The sequence below is a fragment of the Falco punctatus genome, assembly GCF_963210335.1.
Source record: "Falco punctatus genome assembly, chromosome: 1".
In the NCBI taxonomy this organism is placed as follows: domain Eukaryota; kingdom Metazoa; phylum Chordata; class Aves; order Falconiformes; family Falconidae; genus Falco; species Falco punctatus.
The window spans coordinates 31,998,234-32,025,561 of record NC_137580.1 but is presented as its reverse complement, the minus strand read 5'-3'; the positions used below and the strand labels follow the sequence as shown (position 1 = coordinate 32,025,561).

Here is a 27,328-nt window from a genome sequence, read left to right as displayed (position 1 = left end):
TAAGATAATTTTAAGATGTGACAAGCAACACTCCACAACAGGGACACACTATGTAGATCTCCGGGAACAAACAAAAAAGGTGAGCAGGCAAAAAGTTTTCCAGGGGAACCATAAAATGCAATTACCATTGTTCTTACCATTTATAACTCAGAGCCCAAGTGACCTGGGAGAGTATCTAATGGAAAACAGTACTCACAACAATAAATTAACAATTATGGAATGCAGACAATGCATTCCCAGATTGCTTTTAAGTATGAGAAGTCCTGTCACGAACCCATTTTAGGACTCAATACATGAAGGACAAACAACAAGGAGAACAATCTCAAGTCTCTGTACGCTGACCAATTTCAGTCTCAGGTGAACATAAAAGCAATAGCCATATATTCTAATTAATGATAGTTCAGATATTTCAGAATGAAACATGTTTAGACAAAAGCACAGGAAGCCACAGATTAAAGACAGAGCTTTTCAACAGACAGAAATGCTTGCTTTTTACCAGCTTTCTTAGTTAATATTTTCACACTTTTGCAAAGTACTTTTGTGACAGATAAATAACATGAACTGAAAAATAAATCCTACCTGTTTCCTCTTTTCAGGCGGAAGGGATGGATCCCCATCCTACAAATAAATGGACATATTTTACTGGCAACTTTTTTCTGAAGCCAGCAACTATATTAACTTTGTGGATCAAATTTTAAAACACATATTTTAACAAAAATGTTATCAAAAATGTTTCTGAAGTACTGCATCTTGATTAATACCAGTAATATTAATTTCAACTCAAAAAACTGTCTAAGGCTGAAGATTTGTTTACACTTCTAGAACAGCAGGTCATTACAAATTTATGTTGCATTATTTTTCATAATGGTACATTAAGTTGCTGTGGAATAATAATACCACAGTCAGTTTTTAAATGAAATTATGACTGAAACTAATTTCCTCAGAGCACGCAGTGTCTTTCTGTGTCTTATATAACAGGCACTACCTCACTAACATGGAACAAATGAGTAATAATATGATCAGGGCTCTACAACTGCAGGACTACTGTGAACAAGTACCTAAACATTTTTACAGCAGTCATTATGGACTTCTTTCCATTTTTGTGAGGTTCACCCTTGTCCCCCAGTTATACAGTATTCATAAACAACAACCTACAATCAGCTCCCGATACTTCTTTTTCAGAGACTGGTGTCGTTCCCGCAGCTGATTTGCCATAAGCTTGTACTGGTCCCTTTCTTGTTGACAGGTGTCCAGCTCTTTGGAAAGGATTAGCAATGCTTCCTTTTTACTTTCAAGCTTTCTTTTGCACACCAGGTACTGCAGAAGAGAGAAAAAAAAACAAACCACAACTTAATTGTAACAAGCCATATCTAGCCCAGCCCGAACTAGGTTCAAGAGGCTCAAGTTTTTGTCTGAAAAGGTGGAGGAAGACTCTCTGCATGAGATCAAAGTCTGCCACAAGTAGTCTTATCTTACTAATAATAATCACAGGAAAGAGATCTGTTGTATCAGAAGCCTGAAATCCATTTGTAAGGCCACATGCTCACCTGAACACCATGAGTGAGAAGAATTCAGCAATTCAAGTTTCTCCTCTTTTTCCTCATACACAATAGGATGAGAAACCTCACAATTTGACCCACAGCCCTGGGAAAGCTCCTAGAAAGAACCCTTTGCAAACTCCCTTTTCTACTTGCGTCCACAATACCCAGCTCTCAGCAACCAGCATCTCCTGCCCCACTCCCCCTTCCTTCCTCCTCCTCCCCATGCTACCAGCAATGTCCTCTGGGCTCGGCCTCCCACCTGGGCAGTGAAACAGGACCATGTTACAGCAGAAGTGATAGCGTGAGCAGCAACCAAAATTTACCTTGAGTCTGAAACAATTACAGTGTGGTACCCACACAAGTAAAAACCTAATTCAGCTGTGATACCATACACACGTGCTTGTTGAGTCAGAAGAACGCGAAATAATGCAGGAATATTGCAAACACCTGAATGGAGAGGGGAGGCAGAGGTGCGCCTTCCCCTCCAGCCACTGCCTCATGCACAAACCAAAGCAGAACTTGCAAATCTTACCTGTTCTGCATTAGTCTGATCTGCTTCATTGCCCTTCCCCACTGAGAGGAAGAAAGAGTAACCTGTACGTCACCCTTTCCTGCAGTGGCTGAATGTTACCTATCAGAAGTTTTGGGCAGTTTTTTCACTTAACGTGATGTTCCGTCAGCAGATTCTTCCTACCCATCACTTGACACTGCTCATGCTAAAGCATATATTTCTATTTCTGATGTTCTCACATAAGGCGTAGCACTAACCACTTTCTAAGTGTGCTCTGCAAGAGACCAAATATCACAGCAGTCATGAAAACAATTTATAGTTTCATTATATACACTGACAAGAATACTTTGTCATTATAGGCTCTTGCACAAAGCATGAGCATCAGCACTTCCATACTGTTTGAGTCAGTGCTGTTCTTTGGGACAAAAATCATTACTCATATGTACTACTTGCTTAGAATTGACTTTGTTAACCTCAATTTCAAGTCGATAAGAAAGGGAAATGCGACTTTGGTATATTAGTACCACCAACATTTTCCAAAAATGGTAAACACTTGGTTGCAAAAAAGTGGGAAGGGAATGAGAAAAGCAATTCCGAGAGGGATTTGAACTCTCAAAAAGGACACTTCCACCTTGGATTAAGTTTATTTCTGGCAATATTGAAGTTGAAATCCTGCCATAAATTTTCTGGATTATGATGCCTTGGCATCAACAAAAGCAACTATACCTATGTACTTATGTCCTTACTGATACCTTACACAAATGTCAAGTCCCCTGATAAAGCACTGAAAAGTATCAGAAGCTAAACTTTAAACTTGTCAGCATGTGATTACAGTGACATGGTAAACTGCTTCAAACTTGATAAAATAATTCCTTTCCTCAGAGTGAAATATTTGCCTCTGACAATCTCTCTTCTTTTTTTCCAGTTTTATCTCATGTCTTAGTCAATTCTAAAATATGCCTTCACTAAATTGCTTTTAAATACTAACAATCTAATACAGTAATTGCAAATAAAAATGAGTAAAAGCAAACCTCATCATCACACCAAAAACACCCAGCAGCCCAAACCCCTGAACCAAGTAGCCTGCCCTGTTCCTTTAACCACCGGAAAGAATGAAGCTGACCCATCCATCCAACACCTACGTGGAGCAGAAGAACAGCCTATACAATGTACACAATGCGAGAGAAGCAAAGCTAAACATCTCGCTTTAGTCACCCACACCACCAGCAGGTGCCTCTGAGCCTGGCCCGAGTGGTGGTATATGAAGCAGTGAACGACAGTCAGAAGCTTGTGGATAAGACTATAAAAAAAATACTACTTATAAGGCAGAAATGCAGACCTAGTGCTAAACAAATCTTGTTTCTGCCGTGCGTCACAGCCCTCCACAAAGGACACACTCAAAGCATAAAGGAAGACTTCATCTTTCACAGCAGCACTGGCAGGGGCAAGGGAATTTGCTATTATCTGTTAGGTTGAGAATAACGAACCATAAACAGATTGTGGGGAGAGTTGCGTTCAGGGTCTAAATGAATAGTGACGTCCTCCTTGTTTAAAGTATATTTTAATATGATTAATTATATGCTGATGATGTGTCATACAGAAGAAAGGGGTTGGCATCTCTCATCAATGTACTGTTTGGATTTTGCTATAAAAATGACCACCTAGAAGATTTTTTAAAGATATTTTTAACTTTTGTATATAGTGACTTTCCCAAATAAATGCAATAAAAATAGTAAAAATGTATAGTCACTTGTTTCCATGGCCTTATGGTGCAAGAAACAATAAAGCCACAGCATTTCTGTGGAATTTGATTATTCAACAGAGGTATTTTTCAAATTCTAATTACCATTTTTGAAGAAAAAACAGATTTTACAAAGACAGACCTCAGGGAGGTTATTCAATATATATGTTTCTGAATATTAAAAAAAATAATAATTATTAGTAATTGTCATAAACTGACCTAACAACTATACAACAGAAATTAATTCTACTCAGGGAAACAACTGAGTCACACCAACAATTTCCCATATGTGGACAAGCAAGTGCAGCAAAATTGGTATGCCGTCAAAAGGAACACAGGAGTTCAACAGCCTTTTTGGAGCAACACAGACAATAAGAAAAAAATTCTCATCTATTCTGAGAAAAAGTATTCAATAGATGCTTCTGGCATTCATATAGAGATTTCTTCCTCTGCAATTGAAGGAAAGCCTATGTCTCATGTACTCTCTATCAGTGAGACAAACAAATGAATTCTGTTATGCGCTAGTCACTAGAAAATACTCTTACTGTCTTTTGTTTCTTTTTAATTGATGTTCCAAAATAATCTTTGAGTTTAAAAAACAAAGTTAACCAAGAACCAGCTGCTATACTTTCAATCTAAAAGCTACAACATACAACTTCTCATATCTGTCTAGTGACTTTTATCTACCCATTTGCTGTTATCTGCAATAAAGCAAATTATAATTGCTACAAGGAAGATCATAATAATTAAAGGAATATATATGACTTCTTACATTACTGCCTGAACTGCTTTACAGCCAGATGACTACTTTAGTGAAATTGAGTAAAAAGAGACTGACATTACAGGAGAATGTAACTGCTCCAAGGTGACCCTCCAGATCAAACACTTGCTATTTGTCCATTGCTATTTTTAGCAACAAATCTGGATAGATCTTATTAAAGACACCGTAGACATGGTCTAATAATCTGATGAAGCTGGGACACTGTCAAGGTTTTAGACTTGCTTTTTCTAAACCAACAAACACACCAAATTCTTATCACAAAATAATTTATTTTAGATTTGTACAAATTACTGGCCTATACTTGGGTATTTAAGGGCAATTAGTGCAAAGAAGGAAAATATCTAATTTTCTGAGGGTAGAAGTAGAAGTACTACCTCCAAACTGTGCTTTGGAATCACTGTGGAACACATTCTATGTTCTCTCAACAATCCAGGACCTAGTGTCCTCCCAAACGCTGATGGGCCTAGAAACCTATTGCCCACCATGCTCTCAGAGAAACCATGAACTCTACTCCATCTTCTGGACAGGGGATCCAACTGCTATTTAACTGTCTGCAGTTTTATCAGATTTCTCCTCACCGTCCTTTTGGAGGCAATTTTGTTGTAGAAATTACAAACTGAAGCGCCCCAAAATGCATTGCAAAGTCACTATGCAGGGTGTTTGTTGACTGTGTTTCAGTAATGTTGCTCCCCTTGACTTCAGATTAAATGGCTCAACTTGTCTGAAAGAGTCAAGCACTCAAATCCAGAGAAATATACAATTACTGGCCATTTGCCTGCCACCTCATCGCATGTCCTGATCTCTGATAAATCTTGAGACAACGCAGTGTCCTTTGTTTTATTCCACAACATCAGCTCTGCTTTGCCTGCTGCCCAGAGCTTGCTTCACTACGTCCTGACTGCTGAAACACAAAGGATGGTCATATCATTCACTGATGAGGTAAGTGACATAAGCAACGCCCCAGACCACCATGTCTTATCTTGATGACAACACTACACCACATCATCTTCACTGGTCATTTAGGAATTACCATAATTTGATTTGATTCGTCAACACTATTTTGTGATGTGGTGCCCTTAAAAGTTTTGTATGTGGTGCATCTGATTACATTATTAATCTTTCTGTGTTTGTTCCTCAACATCCCTGTGGGTATCTTAGTCCAACCTGGAACATGCAAACAGGGCAAACAAACACTTGTTTTGTTGCCTGAAAGCCCAGCATGCAGGTCTCCATGCCACCTCTCCCACAGAACTCCCCCAAGAACTTTGCAGAGCAGTAAGTCACAGTGCCAGCTCTTTTAGCATTTCCACTTCCTTTTCCAAATGACAAAGCCATGACTATGCCAACTCAGTCACCCAGGGACCTCAGAGCATCTACTCCACTTTGTTCTTCCCTACAGCCACTGGCATTTGCCTGTGTTTAAAAAAGCTCTGGAATTAGTGGCTCCAAAGCCTGTCAGGTCCCCTCATATATGTTTGGTGAATTGCATTTCATGCTGTGTTTGAAAAGATAACATGACAGAAGGTTAGAGAGATATGATAAACATGAACATTTCACTAATTTTCCTTCCTCTTCTCTCTTGCCCACATAAAAAACCTGTGCAATCAATGGGAAAGGTATGCTCTGCCAATTACAAGCAGGTTAGGTTTCTCATTCTTATTCGGAATTCATGTGTGGAACATTTAGCTATTTCAACTACAACTACTACTCAATAGCTGCACTTTTGATAAATAATTCCCCAAAACTCTTTCCCCAAGTTTTAAGTTGGCAATTACTAGGCAAGGGAGCTCAAAAGCACAAGCATATCTCTTCTCTCTGTGGTGCCAAAGACCATATACAGTTAATAATCAAGAAATAGCCTCTTGAGAATGACAAATTAAATGGAGACTAAATTTCTTCAAACTAATTTTAGGAAGCACAGTCACATATGAGTAGCTGTAAATAGCATACAGTAAATGCTCTAATGCGTGGGAGGTGACAAGGAAAAAAAGAGAAGCATTTTGACATTGGATTTAATTCTAGAAGTTGGCAAATCTGAGGGAGAAGCTAGCAGAAAGAATGGAGGACAACCACTCTAGTCTTATGGGTTTCCTAGGAAACCTTTCTCACTTCCAGTGGAAAACACCGCCAAAAGTACACGTTCTCTAAGCAGTATTAAATTTGGACTAGTGCCAACTCTCAATGAAGTGAATGGAAGCACACTCCCAGACTTCAGCAGAAAAGAGACCAAACTTGTAGAAGTGAGCTCTCTAAAGCAAGGACAGATGTGGTCTTGCTGATTATGTAAAAGTGTTTTTTCACTACCACACATGATCTCCCAATACTGTTCAACTCATGTCACCACCCCAAAATCATGATACCACCTACTCCTTTCTCTGTCACTGATTCTGTCATCATCCTTAGAGAACACAATTCCAAGACAGATTACATGGGATTCAGGCAAAAACTGAAATCACACCCTTATCCACAGCAGAACATACAGAGTTGGAAGCTCTACAACCTTACAAAAAGTAGCCCCCAACTACCCTGGAAGCTCTACAACCTTTCAAAAAGTAGCCCCCAACTACCCTCTAACAAAGTTCTTAAATCATGTTTTTCATTCATATTCGTGGGATTTAGTTATGTTTTATCCCCCTTACAGACAGGAAAACTGAATCACTAAGGAGCTGACTCACATGGGCTTGTGTAAATCAACAGCTTAGCATATCTGTAAACATGGCTGTCAAGCTGAGATGTAAGTATGGACATTCAAAAACACTTAAAAGCAGACAAACAAAACTCTACAACCAAGATTCTGGTGACCAAAATTACTTTCAAGAATTCTGTTCTCTTCAGTGAAGAGTACAGTATGGTCACCTTTCTGTATGTATGTATAAGGACCTACCACTTTTCTTAACACCTGAAATGCCAGACTTTTAAAAATCATAGAATGGTTTGGGGTGGATGGGGCCTTAAATTTCATCTAGTTCCAGCTAGCCCTGCCATGGACAGAGACACCATCCACTACTAGACCATGCTGCATTTCAATTACTCCTAGCTTTCAAACTTGGGAGGACCAACCTTGTGAAAATTAAAAATTAAAAAGAATGTGACCTTTTTTTTCCAGACAGATCTGAACCCACCAGCTTCTGGTCTTTTATAGCAAGATTTTTAACCTCATTCTATATTTTAACTGTGCAGCATCAGCAACGCAACAGTGTTTGTTTAGAGCTACCATATCTTTTCTTGCCTTTGTCATCTTACATTTTTGAAAGCACTTCAAAACATTTACAAAATGCACAGGGAACAAAACTTACATTACCTAGCAGACACTAAAGCTAAGATGCTTGGAGAAGCTCTGTACCACCGAGGAATACAGTCAACTGGAAAAACTGATTACAGGTTGCTTCAGAAGTTACAGCCACTTTTCCACAGACCCATTAGAAAGTTGGAGTTAATGGGTAAAATGCACAAAGTTAATCACAACAGCCAGAGGAAAGCAAAAGAGAGAAGAATATACCCTGACAGCACGTGCTACAGACCTCATGCAGAAAAACCAGCTGTAAGCCTGCTGTGGGAACAGAGAAAAAAGAAGCAAAAGAGGAAATCACCAGGCCTCTAACTGTTCCTAAAAAAAAAATGAGATGTATGCTTAAATATTTGCAAGAATGTAGCTTCGCACAGTGATTAACCTTCCCTACAATCCAGAAGCCCCTACCAGAGGTAAGTCTTCAATTTCAGGATTGAGTTTTTAGGTTAAATCGTATCAAAACTAAAAAGGTTCCAAAGTAAATCTAAATGACTCTTAAAAGCCGAGAATATGGACTTTTCCTTTGAACACACCTCATGAATTGTCTCTATCTCTTACGCTTCCCTGCCATGTGACACCATGTCAGATGCAACACTGCATGATCAGGACACTACTAAAAAGTACACTTTTCACTTCCTTCTGGATTGTTTAGTGTGTTGCATAGGTAGACACCAATACCGAATGTACCGTGCTAGCACAGACCTGGGCCCACACAAACTCCCACTGAAATCACCAGGACAAGTGACAGGTTCAGGACCCTGAACTCATGTATCTTTTTGACAGGTCAGGGCCTCAGGCCACGCTCATTAACAGGCAAAGCCCTTAAATCAGAGGAATTCACCTGCATGCACTGTTCTCTCGGGCAGCAGACACAGTCAGGTTGATCTAGGGCCAGGCCATTTGCATGGACGTTTTGTTTGCTAACTATAAACATAAAAACACTGTTTTTACAGTCACGCAAAATTAATGTAATGCAAAAATCAGCATGCCAACCTACTTCAACCTTCACGGGTTTGCCTATGAAACAGAGTGGCCTTTGACGAGATTCCCTTAAATTATAGTGACCTCAGGTTGTTTTGAATTTAGTAACTCATGCTACATGAAAATGCATCCCTGTAAACTTTGTGAATGTTTTAATGTGGACTTAGTAGATAACAAAATTTTCTATTCTGGTATTCTGAAAACACTCCACCTGTTGAGGCTCACGGCCGCTGTGCTGATACAGATTTTTCTCCTGTTTTATAACTGGCACCACGAGTCTCAAACCTCTTCCACGTGCGGGTCAGGTAAGAAAACCAAGTGCACGCCGCCCGAGTGACCCCGCCGCCCCCCGAGCGGGCCGCGGCCCCGGGATCGCCGCAGGTGCATCCCCGGCAGTTTGGCGCCCACAGCGGGCTCGGCGCCTCAAAACCCGCCTCCTGGCAGCCCCGCGGCGGCCAGCACGGCCGAGCGGCTCGCAGGCGCCTGTCCCCCAGTACGGAGCAGCCGCGCAGCGGTTGTGCCGGGCGGCGGACGTGGCCGTGCCGCTAGCCTCGCCGGGCTACAGTGCGGTGCCCTCCCCGCCCCCGCCGGCTCCGCCTCCAGCCGCCCGGCCGTGGGAGCGGGGCCCCTCTCGACCCCGCGCCGAGGTCCCCTCCCGACGGCTGCGCCCCCCGCCCCGGCAGAGCCTCCCCGAGGCGCGGGGCTGCGGGCGGGGGCCGCCGCCTCAGCAGCTGTGCCAGGCGGGCCGGTGCGCGGCGTCCAGGCCGCGCCGCGGAAGCAGGGCGCCCCGGCCCGCGGCTGCCCGCGCCTCGCCGCCTCACCTCGCTCACCAGCCCCTGCCAGTCGCTCTCGCTGCGGTGGGAGCTCATGGCTCCGGCGGGCCACGGCGGCATGCGGCGGCGAGCGGCTCCACCCGCCCCGGCCTTCCGCCGAGGAGCCTGCGGGGAGAGGCGGGGCCTACGGCCCCCTCTTGCCGGCCGGCCGGGGCCGCCCAGCGGCCTGCGGGGCACGGGCCTGCCGGAGCCGGGCCTGCGGTGGCGCCTTACCGCCCGCGGCCCAGCGCGGCCCGCCCGCGGCGCGCTGCCGGCACCAGGCCGCTTCCGCACGGCGAGTTACCCCACAGCGCCGGGCAGGGCCGTCGTGCCCGGGCAGGCGGGCCGGGCCGCAAGGGACAGCGCGGGTCACACCGGCGGCAGCGTGGCGGGCCCCTGGCTGCCCGCAGCACCTGCCAAGGGTGCGCAGCGCTGTCTGAGGCGCGTTGCCCAGAGAAGCGACCTCCTCCCCTTAGGGCTTCTCGTAGAGAACAGCAGGGCTCTGCTGTGATCCCAGGCACTGAACAGCCAGACATACCTGCAGGCCAGGTGATGAGGGGATGGGGATCAGGGGTCTGTACTGCAGTAGAGACCTTAGTATTACATATAGGTAACAAAACCCTTGCAAATTATGTATAAGCATTGTATGTGTAAAGCAAGACGCAGCAGGAGAACGAAGAGGTAGAAAACCATTTTCTCAAAACACTATGCTGGGACACTGCCCACTTTGGGCACAGATCTCTGTTACTTGTTTCATGGAGGTGTAAATAATGCAACAATCCAGGGGTCAATCCGGTTTATTTTCCTCCCCGTTAGTGCCGACACTCCTCCGTCAGCTCTGAAACACAAGCACGCTACCCAGACCATGCTCCTGTCAGATACCTCTGCTCCTGCCAGGCCCTCTTCAGCCCCACCGCCAGAGCTGCTGCGTGGTACATCCCCATGGACCAGGTGTACCTTGAGGCACATCAGGTGTGATCTTTGTTACACTCCTAACACATGAGTGCTCACAGGGCTTGTGTTTTGAGGCAGAGTCCAAATGTAACTGCATGGAGTATTCGAGCAGTTTAACCCACAATTACGCTTTGTTTTAAATAACACAACAGACAGCACAAGACAACACAGTAAAATAAGTGTGCCTCGTTCCTTACCACAATTTCCCCATTGTTAAGATTTGTTTGTGGTTTGGCATTTAAGCACGGTGTGCTTCTGTTCTCTAAAATGGCTGAGAGATCCTCCTTTGACAGCTTCACATCCCTTCAAGCAGGTGATGCCCAAGTCTCACCACTGACAACATTTCAGTTCCAGGTGCTTAATTAACAGTTTATACGGGAAGAAATACAGGCCACATCTAAACCCAGCAGGAGCTCTCTTTGTATGTAAGATTATCAAGTTTAATAAGTGCCTGTGGTTATCTCCATATAAAAAAGAAAAAAAAATCCAGGAGAACAGCTAGCTTTAGTATGGAACTTTAGTCTGATAAATACAGAGTTCATACATTCTACCTGCAAATTATAAATCAAACTTAGGCATTTTCTCCAAATTATAGCCTATTTCTCCGATTCATAAATTAGCTTATCCTCGTGTCTAGGCATTCTGTAACTTTAGTGCTCTAGAGGGTACATTTGTCTTTCGTCTTTGTTCATATATTTCTGTGCTTTCTGTCATCACATGTGTGATATATCGCAATCACAATGTCCTCACAGGCTTCTCAGCAAACCATTGCTGAAAACAGCATCTTGTTTGCACAGGCAAATAGCAAATAATGAAAATTAAATGAACAAGAACTACAATTTAAACCCAGTGGTTAAAAGAATCATTAATGATACTAGAATCCCCATCATTTTCGTAGGACTGCTAATAGCTGAAGCTATATAACTGCTAGTGTAGATGAACCAAATAGAATCTTTTTCCCAGTTCTGCTTCTCACTTGGAGAATTTTTCTCCTCTGTTTTCTTGGTCTTGCAGTGCTCCAGACTCGGAATGCTCTTGTAGAAAGAGCTCTGCTTGTAAGAAAGATAACCCTCTGATAGTCCTATTTTTGAGGGATGTCACTCATTTTAATCCCAAAGCTGCTCACACTCCCCACAAACATAGGGTTTTAATTTTTATTGGTGATAATTATTCAAATGAGAAGTAAATATTCATGAAAGAGAGGTTATTAAAACAAAAGGAACTCTCAGTGTTTCCAGCTCTTACGATTTTATCAAAAGTCTGATGTGAGCTGTTGTTTTTCAGAAAGCCCAAGCTCTTGGATGAAAATAACCACTTTCTTTTGAAGTAAAAGAAAGATTCAATATATAAAAAATAAGCTGAAATGTGCCTTGAGTACGCTTGATAGGATCAGAAAGGAATTAAAAGAACGCAAATACGTATTTTGAAGTAATCACTTTTAGTGCCTGATATCAAGCCTTTTGGCGGTTTCTTCAGCTTTCCTGATCCTTTTTGTGTTACTTACCAGTGGTTACTGCAACACTCCGACGCAATGGTCCTGGCTGGGACCAGGTTACTCTGCCAGCCTCTAGGCAAACATGTATTGAGATATGGTTCCTGTCTTAACTTAGACAAACAAGTCAAGGAGATGATGGTAGAAAAGAAGTACTATCACCCTAGTTTATAAAAAGGAAACTGAAGAGGGAAGTAATTGCCTTGCTCAAGAAAACCAAAGTTTCAAACATAACCAGGAAGCGAAATTGCAGGTTTCAGGAGTACCAGTCTGCTGTTTTAATTGCAAAACTAACAAGGTGTCTTGATTCTTCTACCTGCTGCAGTAACTGCTTTTGCACCGTCACCTTGCCGACATCAGAAGAATACAGTATTGTCATTGAACATCTGAGTAAAAAAAATCATCTCTCAACCTTCCTCCTTCAGCTACCATCCCACTGTCTTTGTCTCTAGATCTGTTATCTTCTTTGCTTTCTTCCTCTATACATTCACTAGATAAACTTATCTGCTTCTAGTGTTTCATCTCCTTTCTCTGCAATTCTGCTTTGTGATCAATCTTTCCCTCAGTATCTTGAGTTCATCTATCTTTTTGCCAGATTACTCTCTACTTCTCTAAGCATTTTCTACATTTCATTAAGAAGGCTCCAGACTTTCTAAAAAACTTTTTTTTTGCCTGGACAAATTGCACATTCAGAATCAGATCCAAGCTACTATGGCTCTTTGATGCAACAAGGTAAACATATGTAGGAGATTTAACCAACAGTTTTCACTTGTAGGAGATTTAATCAAGAGTTCTAAAACACAGCTTTCAGAAATCAGTGTCTTTGCCAGACATTAAGAAAGAAAACAACCAGGTTTTTTATTCATAGGTAAGCCAACGAACTGATGGCTTCAAATTTTGCTGCTTATTTTTGTCAACATTTGTCTACTGCACCAACATCATCATTACATCCATGTCCAACTCTAAAGAAATATATGATTAAAAAACCAGTGTAAATCCTTAAGATCTGGACAAGCTGCATAATTGAAATGTAATGAAAACGTGTAGTGCTTGTCCCCAGAAGGGATGATTCAATCTGACTCTCCACAGATGTTTCAGGGTTCCATTTAATCAGGACTTAAATACATCTGAATGAAGATATAAGCTATCATAGATAAAACATCCATTTTAGTACTTTCGGTAATTTATATCGGCATTATTCTATCGCATGTTCTTGCTAACGTGATGATAGATAGATACATGCTCAAAACCTCATGCACACATTTTGGAGGAAGCACCCTGTGTTGGGAGGGGTACTATTGCTTTTAGCATTTATCTGTTCCCCTGTTTGTTTTCTTTCCTTTGCTTTTGCCTTTCCTTTTTAGAGGCTGCTTTTTGTCCATTTATATTCCAGCTGCACCTTCACAATTTTCTCAGGTTCATTGATGGTTTCACTGTCCTGTATCAGCTCTTCTACTTCACATGCATGATCTGTCAGCAGGACAATATGATCCGCAGATCAGAAGCAGTTTAGCAGTTATTCATTTATGTTGAATCCTTTTGTGCCCAGTCAAGTCCGTGAAGGACACATCTTAGGGAAACAACAAAGATCTTTAAAGTGATGGTGTTTCTTTTTTCCCCTTCAGCAGTTTTGGACCTTCAATGTATTGCATTCCTTTGTGTACTACATGCTGCATGTAACATTAAAATTGGAGACAGTCTTTATTTTCTTTTTTTCTTTAAGCTATTGTATGACTGTTAGCTGGTGTGATTGGGTACTGGAGTTCAGAGTGGAGTAACTCTCTCCTCTAGAGAGGGAATGGAAGAAAGAGAAATAGGGGGGAAAGACAGGAGCAGACCACAATCTGCACAAGCCAGCTCTGGGAAGGAGCTAGGTGGTGAGGCCTGGCTGAAGGAGGGAAGGGAAAAACGATGCAAAGCAGCAGCCAGCAGGGAGGAGTGCAGGTAACGAGTGCTCGTGGAAAGAACTGAGGGGAAAGCTGCCAGGTGGTGGGGCAGAGGAGAGACTGCAAATTTGAAAACAAATTGATTTTGAAAATTAATTAACACTGATAAGCAAGAGAACTATCCTAACTGTGAGGTTTTCTGAGTGATCGAAAATCTGAAGTCAAGAGTGTTCTGCTGTATAGATTTTCTAGGAGTACTATATATTATGAATAACTTCAAATGCAAGTGCTTTGAACAATTCTGTTTCAAAGGCTGGTTTCTCAAGGCCCTGTGATATTGCAGCATATAACTCTTAGCCACACTTCTGTCTAGAGAAATCTTCAGCCTCAGGCAATACCGGTTTCATTGGGAAAGAGCTGCTTGGGTGCTTCCTAGCTTGCTACGGCTGAAATGCTCAAAAAAGGGTGGGATGGTGGGCACAGGCATTTGAGCAGGTCACCAGCCCTTAGATATTGCTAGTAAACACCCATTATACCGAACTATTCAGCTCAAACGCTCTCTTTTGTGGCCATACTTAGCCCGACACCAAGCTTGGACTTCAGTGAAGTCACCCAGGAACACCAGGCTATGGACAAGGCTGTGGAAAATGCGGGGGGCCATTCAAATCCAACTCAGACAAGAAGGCTCCAAGTTCTTTAAAAGCATCTGTAAAATTAATCTGTTTGATCTAGGTTGTATTGGAAAAGTTTGGCACTGCTGTCTCTGCTAGTGATATTAAATTAACTGTAGGGATTATGAATAAGTTATTTTATGTTCACCAGCAGAATTCATGGCTCTTCTTCCCCTCACCTCAAAAATAAGGGCAACTCAGTAGGAACTGGAAGATAGCAGTAAAGAAAAAAGTTTAAAATCTTAGAGCCTGTTTTAAGGCCTTGTTATTACAACTGAATATAGAGTTAGTGTAAATGAATTCTGTTTTCCCAGAGGCATCAAACTCCTCCTGTCAAGACAGTCTCTCAAGAGAGACTGGAAAGTCTCTCACTGCCCTCCTTCTGCATTGTTATTATTTCCCTTAAAATTTCTTGCTATTGAGGTAACTAAAAATGCAGTATAAGATCAGAGAAAATATTTTGTCAAGTGACTCAGACAGGCACAACTGATGGGTACTAAGGAAACGTGTACTGCATTTTATGTTCCTCTGAGTATGCTGGAATAATGTAAGAAATAGTTCATTTTACTAAGAAATACAGGTGGGGAATTCAGACTACTTTCTGCTACTATGAAATTGAAGAGTGACCTAGTACTGTCATCAAATCTGACATATGACTGGCTTTTCAGACTTCTAAGTTCATTTTTCAACTGGTGGGGTATATCAAATTCCTGAGAGCTGTCGGACCATTGCAGACACATTTATTGCTGTGACCACACCAGATTCTTCGGCATGAAGACCATTGCTTTACATACACAGTCAATACTTGGCAGGCTGTAAGCAAGGAACAAGGTGGAGAACATAAAGGACAGCCAGCTTGATCCTGTGCTTTCTAGTCAATTTAGAGGGAATAAAGAAAGAAAACCCACTGACAAAGAGCACAAAAAATAAATCGAAACAGAACTTGTTAGGAATATCACAGCAAAACAATTTTCCATTTGAAAATGTCTGTCCGGAAAAAACAAAATATATCAGCTTTGGTGTGCAGTGTTTCTGGGTTCATGAGGAAACTTCACATCAAAGCCTGACAGCATGCCTTAGAATGGCAATGGCACCATACAGAGACACTGAGCTGAAATCTGCCTGTTTTATGTTCAAATTATGCAGACTTTTGGGGCTTCAACTTCAGTCTTTTCTAAGGGAAGGTGGGTGAGCATTCTTTTATTCTTAGAAGCTTCTCCAGTTAGTGAAAGCAGTTGGATCAAGGAGCTGAAGCTTGCGTTTCTACATCCCAGATAGAGTCCATAACTGGAAGGATATAACCTCCTTCTCTTCACATAAATAATCAGTTATAAAAGTGCAACAGGTTTAACTTAAGAAATTAAGTGATCTGTTATTATGCTCCAGGTTTATTAGCAGATGGAAAAAAATTTCAGGAGCCACTGAAGTAGATGCTGTTCTAGAGCAACTGTCTCTTTTCTTTGCCCCTTCCACTTTCATGTATTGGTGATGACAGACTGAGAGAGCTGGGGTTCAGCCTGGAGAAGAGAAGACTCTGGGGAGACCTTACAGCAGCTTTCCAGTACCTAAAGGGGGCCTACCAGAAATCTGGAGAGGGACTTTTTACAGGGGCATGTAGCCACAGAACAAGGGGTAATGGCTTGAAACAGGAAGAGAGTAGATTTAGTCTAGATATTAGGAAGAAATTCTTTGCCGTGAGGGTGGTGAGGCACTGGAACAGGTTGCCCAGAGAAGTTGCGGATACTCCATCCCTGGAAGTGTTCAAGGCCAGGCTGGATGGGGTTTGAGCAACCTGGTCTAGTGGAAGGTGTCCCTGCCTATGGCAGGGGGGTTGGAACTTGCATGATCTTCAAGGTCCCTTCCAAACCAAACCATTCTATGATTCTTTTTCTGTGTGACTTCTAATTGCTCAATGTTGTATAGCCTGATCTTATGCCTAGTAGTACCAGGGTGCTTGGGAGCTTTTTTCAAATATACACCTCCCCTTGAACTACTCTGGACAAGATGTAGTATTATATAATAGTTGTAAGACTATTCCAGAATTTCACTTGGCTTATACATTTAACTGTGTGTGATATTATTATTATTATGTGTATGATCAAGATTATGATCTTACTAAATTATTATTCCAGTGAATGTAGGTTTATGCTTTTTATTTATTTTTTGCTGCTTGTTTTACCTTTGAGTGTCGTATTTTTTTCTTTTTATTCTTGGTTCCTAACTGTTTATTTTTAAAATAAACTCTTTCCTTTCACCAATAAAGGGTTTTCTTCTTCATGCTTATTGGTCACTGAATCAATTTAAAATATAATCTCCTGGTGCTAGTGAGAGGTCATATGCAGTTAGTATGTTTACTTACTCCCTCTGGCAAATGTTGGAGGCACCAAACAGCCAGTACCGAACAGAACCCCATGACACTAGGTAAGATAAGGGCTGTGGGCTCAGCTTGTATTCAACAGTGGGCAGAAATCACAGGCTGAAGTGGGTACTCTCCCTGGCCCTTGCCTTGTTCTCCAGAGGCACCTTGCAGGGACAAATAAAATTATGAAACATCTTTTGAATTACAATTTTAAGGCAAGCGTACTGAAATGAATGAAAATGGATTTAAATTAATTTGTACATGCCATGTGTATCTATGGTACTTTCTTCAGCCACCTGTTTTACATCTGCCTTCTTTTGCAAATGAGAATCCTGAAACCTGCCAACAGAGCAGAAGGGGTAGTTTTGAGGGTGTGTACTAGCAGTTTGGTGTGTTTAGCTGTATCCAGAGATAAGGAACCAAAGACACTCAGACCTCAGCTGAACAGGTTAGACTCTACATGCTTTTGCCAGAAGGATTTCCTCCAATGAAGGGTTTTGTCCATCATAGACTTAAAAGTTTTATATTAAGATCCTTGTTAAGTAGAAGCATCTTTGATTTACAGAAATACATACATTTAAAGGCTGGAAAAAATACAATTAACTTTTCACCACTGGAGGTGGGGTACAAGAGGATCACACTGTTTAAGCAACTTTAAGGCTAGAAGATGTGGGGAGACCCATGGTGGAACTTCAAATGCTATGAGGAGCCTAATTCCCATTCAAATTTCAAGATATCTGGTCTTTCTGCTTTAAAAGAAGCAATAACGCTATTGTCTAACAGAGTGTACCGAGCAATGTGTCTCCTTGCTGTTCCAGTGTTTGAGTAGGATGGCAGCCAATTTATGTACACGAAAAATGAGACTGGGTGGAATATAGTTAGTTTTTAGGACTCTCCTATGAGCTTGCTGTGCTCAGTCATAGTTGTGCTCAGTTCTAGACTGTTTCTCAGTCTATTCTTAAAATAAAGAGGAAAAATCCACACAGGAAGAACAAAGAAGTCAAAGCCTGATTAAGGCATTTCCTTGGACATTTTGTGATGGAGAGCGCACTCTGCGATCTCCAGCCCTCTAATTCTGCACTCTTGATGGGTTTCACTAACAACACAATGTCATTTTTCTCAGCTTTAGTGGTTAGGCAGATTCTGACACACCAGGAAAATGTATCTGTTTCAATCTGCTATTTAACAAGGTGCACAGATGGTGTTAAAAAGCAGGTAGAAGTGGTTAATCACCTGTGAATTTTAGGCATTTTTCTGCTCTCTGTAGAGGACTTTAGAAGTGTATTTAGTACATGGGCTTCTCCATGATGATTTGCATTTTCATGGTTGTTTTCAATCAATCACCCCAGCGAGGTTCGCAAATCTTCCCATTCCAAAGCGGTGAAGGCCTGCCCATGTCCACATTCCTAGTGCAACAAATTATTTGGGACCCGAATCATGTGGCATTCAGTATTTGTGTTCAAGCATATCTATACCTCATCGCACCCTGAATTGTTTCGTTTTACTAACACCATCTGTTTCTTGTGCCTAAACCAATTTGTATTCCATTTCAAGAGTTGTCCCCTATGCTCAGCTTTCTGACCTTATAAATTGATCTCCTGTACAGTCTGTAACAAATACGTTCCTGAAATCTAGATGAATTATGTCAATGATTTCATCTTTATCAATTCAGCAATGCATCGAAATGATCCTAATACATTTGTCATATATGATCTTCTTTTAACAGAACTATGCAGCTTTCCCTTTACTAAATCACATCTCTAACTGAATTGTAATCTTCTCCCTTATAAATGTTTCCATTATCTTGCTCACTACTACAGTCATTCTTACAAGTTCGTATTTTGTTGGGTCTTCCCAGTGTCTCTTTTTGACAGCTACTGAAGCCGCTCCGTGGTGAAGTGCATTTCAGCTAAGTATCATTGACGTACTCCTTAAAAGAAGGAGGAAAAAATTAAAACCTAGTAAAATATACTCCTGGTGTTCAATAGTACTTTTAGAAATTCACTGAAATGAATGGAGAATAAAGGAGAATTTCCTTTATTGCTGGCAGTTAGTGGCATTGACGGATCATGGCATAGCCATTCTCAGTATGGCCAAACAATTTCACTGTATAGAATTTTATATAGCTACAGCTAAAATTCAATGAACTGATTCAGAAGGTTCAGGATAAACTATAACAATAAGTTAAGCCCTTAAATCGATTTGGTATTTTAAAAGGATAGGGAGCAGCAAGATGTCATCTTCCTCCACAGATGTAACTTTAACTGGAACTGTAAATCCAAAGCAGAGTATTGGGGGATAAGAGTCTATAATGTGTGATTTAAGACCCATCCTGGAAATCAGTGAGGATTTGAGTACACCAACTCTAAAACATAATCGGAGCGTTATAAGAGTCCACCCAGAAAGTTAGGAGGATATTTTTTTAAAAGAATAAAGATAAATTTCATATCTTAAAGAGGCTATTTTTGAAGAGTGCTGGGCAAGATGAGAAGGGAAAATGACTGAAAGAAGCAGAGTGGCAGAGACATAGATAACCACTCATCCTACTATCCTCTCAAGATATGAGCTAGGGATGATTTCTATCAACAACTTCCAAATATAACATTATTCAGCTTTCATTATGTTGTCAATCTAATTTGAATGTCAGTTATTCAGAGCACATGGCTGTTTTGCCTTTGTGTTTGCCTGTAAAGTGCTGCACACCACAAGCCAGGAAAAAAGAGACTGCTCAGATTAGAGGAGATATCGTCCTCATTGAAAGTCCTGTCTGCAAACGCTTGTTTTCTAATCACCTTTGCGAAACCTGCCCCTGCTACACCACATAGAGCAATTCTTCTTCAAAGTAAGAATTGCAGCTTATTTTATACTAACCCTGGGACAGCCTCTCCACTTACAAGGAATGGGAGAAACTCCTGCCAACTTACATTAGTTTCTAGGGAAAAAACACTCAAGGCTGGCATTGGTGGTGACCTGAAGTTCACAAAGCTTTCGGTATTGAACAGACTCCATGTTTGAGATGAAGTCTTGAATGCACACTGAAGTGAAATACTTTTTTCATTGATGTTAGAAAGGCCAAGGTTTCAATCCTTCCTTTTGAGACAGGAGTTATAGAGAAGGTTTTGCATGCTGTGGCATGGTTACATCAGAACTGAGTGCTGTAGAGATAGCCCATAAGTAATACAGAAAATATTATCCCTAGGGCTGCAAGATCTAAAATAGTTACTGTGACCTAAAATAGTAGCTTGTTACGTGCTGACAATCCATCTTCCTTCTCTTGACTCTAAATAAAAGCATAAAAGTTTAACTGAAGGGACAATCAGAACCTGAAAATGTGCACCTACCTGCCTTTTATTAGCCTACTGGGTAATTTTCTAGCTTTCAGCTGCCCTTTCCCTTCCCCCGCCTCTTTACAGTAAATCTACTCTGAATTTCCCTATTTTTGTCGCATTGGCTCTTTTTCCTCCTTTTTGTATTTTATTTTTATTTTTTTCTGCCCTTTGGCTCTAGATGGTCCCTTTTTCTCGCTGACTTTGTGAGTCTGCCTTTGAGCAGCTTTCCATGCTCTCCACCCCAGGGCCTGACTGAAGGACAAGTTCAGGAATATGAAAGTCCAGATCAGAGAGGCTTTCCTCTCCTGAATCCCCAGACCTGTCACTATCCCATCCGTGGCTCCCGTACCACTCTCAGACGAGCCCAGAGTGAGGACTGCTGTCTCTGCTGTAAGGCTGGCAAGTTACTTTTGGGCACACGGTGTATTTGCAGTTTGGCAAAAGCCATTGCAGAGCACCAGGAAGAAAGCCCGCGCGAGGCACTATGGCACATCCTACCCTGGCCGCCGGTGACGGGAGCCAAGGATAATGTCAGTCCGTGAGGGTAACTACAGCAGCACACAGGCACCAGGGTGTAAGCAGGGACTGTGTGTGGCAAACAACTGCCTCTGGGCTGTTGGACCATCGCCTTTCCCAGGAGGACTTCAAGTGATACACAAGACCTGGGTCCAGCAGATTAGTCCATGGCTCTCACAGAGAGTTCACTCCCCTCCCTGAGAGGGTGGGCTGGGTATGTGAGGCAGGACTTTGAAAAATGCCAGCTAGTGATGGAAAGCACAAGAGTTGACCAAACAAGACGAATATCTACTGTACACAGCTAAGCATGTAAAAGGTATAGGCTTGAGCTGAGCCAAGTGCATTGGATATCCAGCTGAGAGTATGATGGGAACAGTTTAACATATGAAGATAACACTGTTTCCACCTCAACAGACAACAGACAAAAGGAGAATTTTTCTTTAAAAAGGAGACTATTTACTTGGGGAAAAAGCCAGAGGGATGGTTCATACACCAGGATACATATACTGATGGTGTGCTGTGTTCTGGTTCTGGGAGCTGGGCCACCCTCTGTTCACAGTGGCAAGAGGTGTGTCTGAGCACCTGGCATGTCCGAGCACACGGAGCAGGGCAGCGGTGAGGGTGTGCAGCTGCAGGGTGCAGAACGGCTCAGCAGGGAGTGCCTCCTCACCAAGCACCACAAGGGATAAAGGACAGGCACAGAACAGAGGGAGAGGGCTAGTGATTGTGGATTGTCACTGCAGTCCTTTCCAAGACTAAAAGGCAGCCAAGCAGAGGGTGACAGGTAGAAGATCCAGCACCTGAGCAAATTAGAAAGGCACAGGAACAACATGGACACATCAAGCTGGGCTGAAAGTGTGTTCCCGCAGCAGAGTCCAAGCACTAGGCCATTACCTGCCACCAGGCAAGTCTAGGGGCAGGCACTAAACACCTCCCCAGGCAACAGGAGAAAGTGGCACAGGAAAGCTAAGGCAGATTCTCGGAAAAGCAGTAGAGACCAAGCCACTCAGGTCCCAGCCCAAACAGAGGGGTCCTGGCACAAAAGAGTGAGCTGCACACTGTACGAGCTGCACAGAAAATCAGTGGTGTTACAGGATCACACATGCGAGTAAAAAATGGCAGGATTTTGTGACTTTTCAGGGGTCTGACTCATGATTTGGGGGCTTCAGGTGAGCAGTAGCATAGGCAGTTCTGTAAAACGTTCTCTGCTTAAGGATCTGTTCCACGTACACCATACTTCTACATAATTTTACAATAACTAAGCATATTAGCAAGTGATATTGGAAAAAGTGATTTATGATAAAAGGAGGGGGGAAAGCATAAATTTGAGCAGCCCACAGGGTATCGTTCACCCAATGGCTTAGCTACATAAGAAGCAAAGAGCTGCCCATGAAGGCTGCGCCGGGGGACGTTCCCCCACAGCCGTCTAGTTGGCAGTGGGGCTGTGCGGGTGCTTGTGTGACCTGGGCCACATGTACCACATCAGAAGGAGACAATGTGGGAGTGAACCCCCCCGTTGCATTGCCTGTTGGGTTCATGTCTGCCACTACAGCTACCATTTTTCTTTTTTGTTAAGGGAAGGATTTAAATCAGCTCCCAAGATTTACACTGGCATAATGTTAGGACAAAAGCAGTTAGTAACCAGTGGGGAAAAAAATACTGCCACAAAAAATAAATAGAAATGAGGTATTCTCTTACAGCACCGGGGCATTTCAACCCTCCAGGGTTATTCATGTAAATGAATCTTGTGCTTATTCTGTCAGGGAACACAAATTAATAGCACATGAAGAAATAAGAACCAACAGTCTTAAAACCCCAGATGAAATCAAACCACACAAATGAGATCCCGTTACAGATTTCAGGACCATGCTCTCGATCAGAGAGAATTTTGCTTCTGTAAATAAAGTTGTTAAAGGTGACCCATATTAGGGTAAGAGTTTTGAGCTTACTTCCCAAAACATCTGAGGTGTTTGGAGCATGGTTTTTCTTTTGGATTGTGCCCGTCGCTGCATAAAGCTGAAAGGTCTGCAAATACGGTTTATTTGGAGAGCATGTGAAGGTTTGATTGATCCCAGAGCTCTTTTGGCATGCAGACTTACCGAAGCATGCTTTCAGGAAAACATAGTTGACTGTTCAATACTACCACCATAAGGGCTAGCATCATTCCCCTCAGAAACTAACAGCACTTCTGCTGCTTAGCTATGACCCTAAATAACGTGTAACGTTGAACCATGAGAGGGAATACTCCCCATAATTCTATTTCTGCATATGTGTGAACCTCCAAATACTGAAAAAAATACCAAAATTTAGACTAGTATGGAAGTTTAAAAAAAATTTTCATGATTTAGAAAGTGATCACAATAGAGAGAAATCACTTTTCATATCAAGACTATTGGGAATCAAAATATCTGGAATTTACCTGCTGCCTTGTCATCTGCTCATCAGAGTCACAGCACTGAGCGAGGTTTTGGTCTCCTTGTCTCTGAACACTTGAGTTTCCACTAGCTCACACTTTCAAACTGTTTAGAGGGGATATGAAAGTGAGGTGATGAAAAGAAGGAAGATCTTTGCTTGGCCACTTGAACCTTGGATTTGAAAATCTAAATTACCTGAAACTAATCTAAATTACCTAACTCATTTCTAATGAGAATGAGTTACAATGTTTAGTCTGAATCAGAATGGCTTTCAGTCTATGAAAGGCATGCTTTGCATGTCACAGGGGACGCATAGTTCCATAGCAGAGGAATTCAGATTCAGCCCCTATCTGCACAAGCCATATTGGTACCCAGGTACCTTACCTTGCTTATCTGTCTTTAGAGGTCTTTGTTCAGCAAGAGAGCATCACTTTAGTCTTTCTACAGCTTGTTATGTTGTTTACAATCCTACTCAAGCTGCTGTCAAAAATATGTTTTTTCCCCTCTTCCCAGTGCGAAGGTACAACATGCTGTTACTCTTTACAGCAAGTAGGCTAGCATGACTATGCAAGCTAAGGAGGAATGTACATGCACTGGTGTATTTGCTGTAATAGTTTCACAGAAACATAAATATATACGAATTTTTAATAGTTTTAGTATAAAAATTGGCCATTTTGTAAATGAAAAGAAAAAAGCTCAAAATGAATTTTTGGAAAACATCATTAAAGAAATAACTTGAAAATGAGACCTGCTGTTAATAACTTCTTAAGAACTGGCCTAATTTTAGTGACCTTTTAGAGGAACATAATACTACCTAGTCTATTTGGAGGTAGTATAACCTTTCCAGAGGTGGGGAGAAAAAAAAAAAAAAGCTTCAGCTTAGTGCAAGTAGAAAGCATGAAAATGGCATTCTGGACAAATTACTTCAAATTTCACTTGTACATATACAACTCAGCCTGTGAGCCACTTTACAAAGATGTGGCCCAACCTCTATGAAACAGCCATGTTGCAGCACAAACTAGTAGGCTACAACAAGGCTTTTACCATCAGTCAGATTCTACTGTACATGCTGTATCACCTTCCTCCAGAGGTCAGACCACGCTGCTGCTGCTCCTTCCAACCCTCCCCCCTACTCCTCAGTGCTATTTGACCACTTAGCAGGAACAAGCTACAGCTGCACATCATCCATGTCAATCAACCCACTGCCACTGAGGCAAGGCCACAGCTGCGTGTTATCCATGTTAATTAACCCAGCTTCATTCCTCTCTAATTCCTCTACACAGCCAGACTTGCAGACTTCAAAACCCACCATCAGGACTCGTAGCAGGAGACTGCTTGCTGAAGTTGTGAAATTACATGTAGATATTTGAAGCCTATATGGTGTTTGTTGTCCTCCCTTTAGAACTCAGGCTGCCTACTTCCAGTGTATATGCATGCATGAATTAAAACATGTTGCCCCCTCTTGGTAATACAAAAAGTCTTGTCAATTAATGCATCAAAAGGACTTTGCTATCTATCATAAAATCATAAAATAGTTGTGGCTAACAGGACCTCTGGAGGTCATTTGGTCCAACACCTTGCTCAAAGTAGGGCAAATATAAAAGTTAGGTCAGGTTACTGAGACTTTGTGCAGTCTAGTTCTGAGTATCTCCAAGGATTGAGACCCCACAACCTCCCTGGGCAACATGGTGCCGTGTTTGACCACACTTACTGAGATTAGTTTCTTTTCTTCTATTTAACCGGAATGTCCGTTACAGCAGCTTTTGCCTGTGGCCTTCTGTGTTTAAGAATTGCATAACAAAAGGACAGAAGAAAAACTATTCTCTGTTCCGTCTAACTCTGCAGAGACCTACCTATATTACAAGGCAGAGAGAATTAAGATGTTTTCTGACTACTGAAGTTTCTTTTTGCGGAGTGCCCTAAATTAAATTATACAGTCAATTCTCCATTATCAAAATGTAGTGGCTGAATTCAATGTTTTTTATTGATGCATCACATTAGTGTTCAGGTATGGGATTTCTAATGCCTCCAGGCTGCCTTTACAAGCATTAACAAGTCTTCATTTCTATGGTAGAAATACACTAGACTTTTCACATTTATGAGAAATATGAGGAACCTGTGATATTCACTCGCTCTTCTACTTTGTGCTTAGCACATATATGGCAGACCTGTAACCACTGAAGTAGCTAGGTAACAGTTATGAATGTATTTATATTAGTGAATGTATAGGCAGACTGTATGAAAGGGAGATTACTGTACAACCTTAATCTAGACTGGCTTGCTTAATTTTTGTTTAACTGAGTTGCAAAGAGAGTCTGAATTATAATCTTTTGTTTAAAAATTAAGACTTCTATTCATCATGATTATTTTTATACTCATGGGTAAATAATGAACTAGGTGACTGCCTTGATAATACATCTGGATGATTAGGAAATATGATTGCCAAAGGTTAAACATACTTAAATCTCCATATATGCTCCACTGTATCTCAAAGTACAGTTGATATGTCTACAGGGATCATAACCACTTTAATTTAAAACCAGTACTGGACAAGAAGCTACTACAGATAAGGGAGACCACTGCCCCACCTAAAACCCCCCAAATGCTGATGAGCAGCCACACACATTTCTCACAGGCTGAGGCACAGTGCAGCTCTGCAGTGAGTCACTTTCCCTTTGGTAGGTCCCCTCCTCCTCGCTTTCACAGAGGTGAGACTGCCCTGTGTAATCCCGCATTCATCGAGGGTGTGAGCAGGCACCCACGAAGGTGCTCCGGAGAGCTGATGGCACTTGTCTAGTTCAACCCACAGAAACTTACCTGTAGAGGAATGAAGCTGGGTTAATTAGCATTGATAATATACAGCTGTGGGCTGGCTTCAGGGGCGGCGGGTTGGCCGGTGTAGGTAAGGTGCAGCTGTGGCTGGTTCTGTTAAGTGGTTGAGAGCCAACGAAGAGAGGAGGAAGAAGCAGAGAAAACACCCACCCTTGGTGAGGAGAAGGCAGCAGAGGGACTGGCATGAAGAGTATGCTGGTATGAGGTAGGAAAAAGCCATGTTGCAGCTGGCTAGTTTGGAGAGTGCTGTGACACTCCAGGGAGAGGCTTGGGCTGTGAAGCCTTACCTCCTGGTGATAGGGGTCTGCATGTTGTAGGGAGGCCAGGGTCAAATGCTTAAATCCTGAGAGGGGAAAATCCCACGGAGCGGTTTGTGGATGGCCACCACAATTGTTAATCTCTGAGGTGCCTGCCTCTACCTAGGAGCTGTGCAAGGGTTGCAGGCAGCCCCCTGGCTGTTTGGCTGGATGCCCAAGGGAAACTGTGGCATCCCCCTGACATTCCCATCAGTCTGTCCCTAAGCGACTTGATCACGGACATATGGACTAGGGGCAGAGCAGAAAATGCAACAGGTTTTCAGAGCATCCTCTCCTGAGGCCTAATCTCATCGATACATGTCCTCACTACCTTATCACCCAGTTTCATGCGCCGAAGCTGATGAGCTCCAGGCAACCTTCACAGCTTCAGTGCAGAACTTGTCCTGAACTCTCTCGAGGGACCCCATGTGGTCCCCACAGTGCTGAGGAGGAAACAAACCGATTTAAAGGCAGAGACCAGCAGCACCAGGCTTTTCCCTTGGTTTAAGTCAGTAGTAATCTTAGTCCCCGTTTCTTTTTTCTAGATCTGAGATTTTTTTTTTACACAAACTGCAGTTGGAGAAGGGAGACTTTCAGAGCACTGTCTGAAAAGAATCTTGCATTTTATAAAGAGAAGACTATATATGAAATACCAACATGGTCAGCTGAAATTGGCTTCAGACATTGTTGGCTGAGGTCAAATTGCATAAAACCAGCAGCTGTCTAGATGTTCCCTTAAACATCACCCTGGCCAGGAGCACACCACAGTACTAACACATTCACTCTTCCACACCTTGAGACAGAGTCCCCACACCGGTACAGTGAGGAGATGACCTCCTCTGTGGCCTCCTGTGTCACAGCAGCTAGAGGGGAAGAGCTCAGCCAGCTGGTGGAGATACAGGTTCACCATGAAAAGTGAGTAG

The 27,328-nt window shown here is 42.3% G+C and overlaps 1 protein-coding gene across 5 annotated transcripts in view; it reads right to left on the bottom strand.

The window, feature by feature from the left end:
* Positions 1 to 26,303, bottom strand: part of CCDC149 (coiled-coil domain containing 149) — a 68,398-nt gene extending 42,095 nt beyond the window's left edge. Inside the window, exons 1-3 of one of the 5 annotated variants that reach the window (XM_080371533.1) lie at positions 9,666 to 26,303; positions 1,156 to 1,317; positions 580 to 618 (exon numbers count right to left, since the gene is read on the bottom strand). In XM_080371533.1, coding sequence (XP_080227659.1) covers positions 580 to 618; positions 1,156 to 1,317; positions 9,666 to 9,737 — 273 coding nt within the window. In that variant the 5' untranslated portion in view covers positions 9,738 to 26,303. The remainder of the gene's footprint in view (positions 1 to 579; positions 619 to 1,155; positions 1,318 to 9,665) is intronic. The other 4 variants (XM_080371532.1, XM_080371536.1, XM_080371535.1 and 1 more) reach the window with 4 other exon arrangements.
* Between the last annotated feature and the right edge of the window lie 1,025 nt (positions 26,304 to 27,328).